The 5,813-nt window shown below is 33.8% G+C and overlaps 1 protein-coding gene across 1 annotated transcript; it reads left to right on the top strand.

Annotated features, from left to right (window-relative positions):
• The first annotated feature begins 2,718 nt into the window (after positions 1 to 2,718).
• Positions 2,719 to 5,540, top strand: LOC21384356 (anti-sigma-I factor RsgI6). Its single transcript, XM_024165149.1, has 5 exons — positions 2,719 to 3,001; positions 3,100 to 3,296; positions 3,365 to 3,463; positions 4,062 to 4,703; positions 5,076 to 5,540. Exons 1-5 carry the CDS (start codon positions 2,719 to 2,721, stop codon positions 5,538 to 5,540), a joined length of 1,686 nt encoding a protein of 561 aa, XP_024020917.1.
• The last annotated feature ends 273 nt before the right edge of the window (positions 5,541 to 5,813 follow it).

Raw genomic sequence — 5,813 nt, forward strand, 5'->3', positions numbered from 1 at the left:
ACGTTATGTCATCATATTTTTATATTTAATGTTATTATTAAAAGAAAGTTCGAGGCACTAATTAGTGGGTAATAGCATAGAACTGAATTTAATTTTCAATACTCGGTCAAATTGTAATTTAATGCAATATACGTGTTATGTAGAAAAAAAAAAGTTTCCATACATGCATGAAATTAAATATTTATACGGAAAAGGAAATTACCGGAAAAAATATATATTATATGTAGTATAATTTGAAAACAGAATTGCTTGTGCTCATTTTCGGGGGTAAAAAAAGGAAACACACACAAAGAAGAAGAAGAAGAATCAACTTTTCAAAGGTGTTATTGGAATAATTTCTCTAATATTTACTTATCAATCAGTATTATTATTTTAGCTATAAGATATTAATCTGATGGTTATAATAAATTATATAGTTGATTAAATAAATTTATGACAATTAATGAAACTGAATTTTTATCATGTCAAGTCATCAAATTTTTATATTTAGTGTATTTTTATCACGCTCATCAAATTTTTATATTTAATGCTATTATCAAAAGAAAGTTCAAGGCACTAATTAGTGGGTAATAGCATAGAACTGAATTTAATTTTCAATACTCGGTCAAATTGTAATTTAATGAAATATAGGTGTTATGTAGAAAAAAAAAAGTTTCCATACATGCATGAAATTAAATATTTATACGGAAAAGGAAATTACCGGAAAAAATATATATTATATGTAGTATAATTTGAAAACAGAATTGCTTGTGCTCATTTTCGGGGGTAAAAAAAGGAAACACACACAAAGAAGAAGAAGAAGAATCAACTTTTCAAAGGTGTTATTGGAATAATTTCTCTAATATTTACTTATCAATCAATATTATTATTTTAACTATAAGATATTAATCTGATGGTTATAATAAATTATATAGTTGATTAAATAAATTTATGACAATTAATGAAACTGAATTTTTATCATGTCAAGTCATCAAATTTTTATATTTAGTGTATTTTTATCACGCTCATCAAATTTTTATATTTAATGCTATTATCAAAAGAAAGTTCAAGGCACTAATTAGTGGGTAATAGCATAGAACTGAATTTAATTTTCAATACTCGGTCAAATTGTAATTTAATGAAATATAGGTGTTATGTAGAAAAAAAAAAGTTTCCATACTTGCATGAAATTAAATATTTATACGGAAAAGGAAATTACCCGAAAAAAGTATATTATATGTAGTATAATTTGAAAACAGAATTGCATGTGCTCATTTCCGGAAAAAAAAAAAAAAAAAAGAAAAAAAAAAGAAACACACACAAAGAAGAAGAAGAATCAACCTTTCAAAGGTGTGATTGGAATAATTACTCCAATATTTACTTATCAATCAGTATCATTGTTTTAACTATAAGATATTAATCCGACGGTTATAATAAATTATAAAGTTGACCAAATAAATTTATGACAATTAATAAAACAAAATTCTTATCACGTCAAGTCATCATATTTTTATATTTAATGTATTTTTATCATACTATGTCATCATATTTTTATATTTTAACCACAAACGTAACCATTGAAAACTCATTTATATAATATATACTGAGAAAAATTTGAGGAACTGACAGCGAACATCACGGCAGTGATCTATATATATTTTGTGCATGCAAGTTATGTGTAGTGTGCACTGCATGAAGAAAGTCTAATTCTGTATGGTTCTGATCCTTCATAAGTGTGTGTGTATATATGTATGTACACATCTATCACCCTCATCTCCTCTGCCTTGTGCCTTGTTTGTTTTGTCATTGTTCTAAAAATTCTCAACCACTTTTCTTTTGTAAGTTCTTTCTTTGCAAAACCTGTTGTCCACTCTGATGGTTTCTTTCAGTTTCTGCAGCAGAAATTTAGTGCAGTGATGAAGTCTTTCTTTAAAACTTTCACCTTACTGATTTCATTCATTCTGCTCTGCCCAGGTCTGTCTCTCTCTCTCTCTCTCTCTGTATGTACACATCTATCACCCTCATCTCCTCTGCCTTGTGCCTTGTTTGTTTTGTCATTGTTCTAAAAATTCTCAACCACTTTTCTTTTGTAAGTTCTTTCTTTGCAAAACCTGTTGTCCACTCTGATGGTTTCTTTCAGTTTCTGCAGCAGAAATTTAGTGCAGTGATGAAGTCTTTCTTTAAAACTTTCACCTTACTGATTTCATTCATTCTGCTCTGCCCAGGTCTGTCTGTCTCTCTCTCTCTCTCTCTCTGTATGTACACATCTATCACCCTCATCTCCTCTGCCTTGTGCCTTGTTTGTTTTGTCATTGTTCTAAAAATTCTCAACCACTTTTCTTTTGTAAGTTCTTTCTTTGCAAAACCTGTTGTCCACTCTGATGGCTCTCTCTCTCTCTCTGAATATGGCAAAATGAAAAAAAGAAATTTAAAACATAACCCCAATGCCTGGAACATTAGGGCATTGTATTTTGTCTTGTAATAAAGTTCTCTTTTATATGCAAATTCTCTTTTAGGGTCATCTGCTAATCAACACAATTAATGTTTAATATGATGTAAATTGTGATTAATTTAACCCCAATTTATCAACTGTTGCAGGGCATTGTATCCATGCTTACTCCTACAACTACTATGCAACCACTGAGGCAAGCAAGCACAATCTTCTAATTAACCATACTCCAAACAAATATAATATGTTTCATGACAGTGTAATATATTATATAACAAAACTGATTATTCATGGGAAATACTACATCGATCTCATTGAATATACTTCTTGCCAAAATATTGACCAAACAGTGCTTGAGAGAGCCCCAAGCTGCTTTCTATGGAGGAGGCATAATAGTTAATCCGGAATTTGATCATGGCATTGAAGGGTGGAAAGTGTTTGGACAAGGGAAAATAGAAGGAAGATTGGCAAAGGAGGGAAACAGGTTCATTGTGGCACACAACAGAACACACCCATTAGACAGTTTCTCTCAGAAAGTTCAAGTTGATCAAGGAAAAATCTACAGCTTTTCTGGTATCTCTATTTCCATGATTTTAGAATAGTTTTTCAGGATTTTTTTTTTGTTTTTTGTTTTTGTGATTCAAACATCATTATTTATTGGTTCTAATTGATCAAGTTTGTGATTGTTTCAGCTTGGGTTCAAGTGAGTGAAGGAAGTGAGATTGTAGCAGTTGTCTTTAGACCCACCAAGGGTGATCTCACACATGGTGGCAAAGTCATAGCTAGGAGTGGATGCTGGAGTCTGCTAAAAGGCGGCATGGTCGCAAATTTCTCGAGCCCCATTGAGATTTTCTTCGAGGTGAAATTCGTCTGTTAAGTTTTTTAAGTTTGGTTTTATTAAGTTTCCCTTACTGCTTTTTTTCCCTGATGTTTTAGTGCAAGAACACATCAGCAGAAATATGGGCTGACAATGTCTCACTTCAGCCATTCACCAAGAAGCAATGGAGATCCCACCAAGACCAAAGCATTAGTAAGGTAGAATTAAATCATAAAATATTGCCCATGTTTAGCATGCGCACTTAATTTATCTAGTGGCCATCTATTCCAACTGAGAAACCAACCAAAGAAGTGCCTCCTCCCATAGATTTACTTGCTGTTAAATCTTTCTTGTTGAGGCATAATGAATGAAAGATAGGACCCATTTAGTTTGTTGATTCGAGTTGATATGCAATTTTACTGTAGTAAAAAAGTTAAATGTGACTGTTTCTGAAAAATTTTTACTGTAACAAAACTCAAATCGATAAAATGAACGGACCCTGCCTAATTCTATATTTGGTGGGGAGGATAGAAAATATGGGGGGGAGAACAGTTTTCTCTTACTGCGCTCGGTATGCTTCCCCCCCATCTACATCCCCCAACTCCGATTGGATCAAAATTATGGTTAGGGGGATGATTTTGAATCCTGACTGATTTTCTTCCCTCCACTTATCCCTACTACCAAACAATCACATATTCCAAAATATAACCATCAATACTTTGAATTCTCTCCCTCCTTCCAATTTTCCCTCCGACCAAACAAGGCCTAAAAGAAAAGGTTTCATACACTGAACTCTGAATCTAATCATCACCGCAGATTCGCAAGAGTAATATCCGATTCCAAGTAACCAGTGCGGATAAAACTCCATTAGAAGATGCTCAAGTGTCTATCAAGCAAACCAAGTCAGACTTCCCTTTTGGATGCGGTATGAACTACCATATCCTCCAAAGTACTGACTATCAAAACTGGTTCTCATCAAGATTCAAAGCTACCACTTTCACCAATGAGATGAAGTGGTACAGCACTGAGAAAGGGCAGGGCGAAGAAAACTACACCATCGCAGATGCCATGATGGAATTTGCCCAAAGCAATGGCATTCGCGTTAGAGGCCACAACGTGTTCTGGGACAATCCAAAGTACCAGCCTTCCTGGGTCAAATCCCTTTCCACTGATGAACTGCGAAGCGCAGCAGCAAAGAGAATCAGTTCGGTAGTTTCTAGATACAGTGGAAAGCTAATTGGTTGGGATGTTGTGAATGAGAATCTTCATTTCAGCTTCTTTGAGGATAAGCTCAGTCAAAATGCTTCTGCAGAGTTCTATCATATAGCTCAACAGCTTGATCCAAACACAACCATGTTCTTGAATGAGTATAACACCATAGAATATAGCGATGACGAGGCCTCAAGCCCACTTAACTACCACAAGAAACTTGTGGAGATCTTGTCATTCCCTGGAAATGTCAGTCTCTCAGCAGGATAGTTTTATTTGAAACAATAATATACTACTCAGAATAAGTAAAAATTACACAAAACAACAAAACTGCTATGGTGGAATTGAAATTTAAGCAAAATTTTCAGAATATTTTAATGATGTCACATTTTATACTATATAATTACTTAGTAATTATTTTGATTATATTAGTTTTGTTCTTAAAATACTCTGAAATCTTGCTATATTTCAACTTCAATGAGATTTTGCTATATGTCTAAGAGGCTTCACAAGCTGAACTCGTGTACTCATTTTTAAATACCAAGTGACAAGGTAAATGAAGTGTCATCATTTATATAGGTAGGTCTTTAAGAAGTTATCGCATCAATTAGTAATAAAAAGTTGTACTTACCAATTGAGGATGATCAATTCCCTTGCTATGTCAGTTCATGTACCAAAAAAATTCGTACGAGAGTTAGAACCGGTTATGCCACAAGGCTGAAACTTGTTTCTGTGCAGGCTCAGTACTTGGAAGAGATACTTAGAGAGGGCTATTCACACCCTGCGGTGCAAGGCATAATCATGTTTGCAGGTCCAGAACTAGCAGGTTTCAATGTCACAACTCTCGCGGATATTAACTTTGAAAATACTCCGGCCGGATATGTTGTAGACGAGCTGATTCAAGAATGGAATTCTGGGACTCTGGAGACCAGAACAGACAATAAAGGATTCATAGATTTGTCCCTTTTTCATGGAGATTATGGTGTAACAGTGAAGCACCCTTTAACCAATTCCTCAGCCACTATGAGTTTAAGGGTGACAAAAGATAAACCGCAATCAAATATCCATGTTCTTATTGATACTTGAAATATCGAAAGCGTACAGTGATGAATAAATTACATAAAAGTGGTACAACTTCAATCTTCTTAGTTACAATTTCAATAATCTCTTCTTAGTTACAATTTCAATAATCTGAGATTACTCATGTGCCTCGATCGGTTTTTGCTAATATACTATTCAAAGATAGTGGAGATGACCATTCTTATATGACTCCACCTATTCATCAGGGAGTGAGCTATGTGGAATTTGGTAATGAGTTTGAGAAATATGGTCAACAACTGGAGCGTAAAAAGCGGTCTC

The sequence above is a fragment of the Morus notabilis genome, unplaced genomic scaffold, assembly GCF_000414095.1.
Source record: "Morus notabilis unplaced genomic scaffold, ASM41409v2 Scaffold3548, whole genome shotgun sequence".
NCBI classification, from domain to species: Eukaryota; Viridiplantae; Streptophyta; class Magnoliopsida; order Rosales; family Moraceae; genus Morus; species Morus notabilis.

Bases quoted from the DNA above. Each gene is read 5' to 3' on its own strand.
- LOC21384356 (XM_024165149.1), top strand. From the start codon at position 2,719: ATGGGAAATACTACATCGATCTCATTGAATATACTTCTTGCCAAAATA. The intron at 3,297-3,364 runs GTCTGTTAAGTT...CTGATGTTTTAG, and splicing joins TTTTCTTCGAGGTGAAATTC to TGCAAGAACACATCAGCAGA. The intron at 3,464-4,061 runs GTAGAATTAAAT...TCATCACCGCAG, and splicing joins AAGACCAAAGCATTAGTAAG to ATTCGCAAGAGTAATATCCG.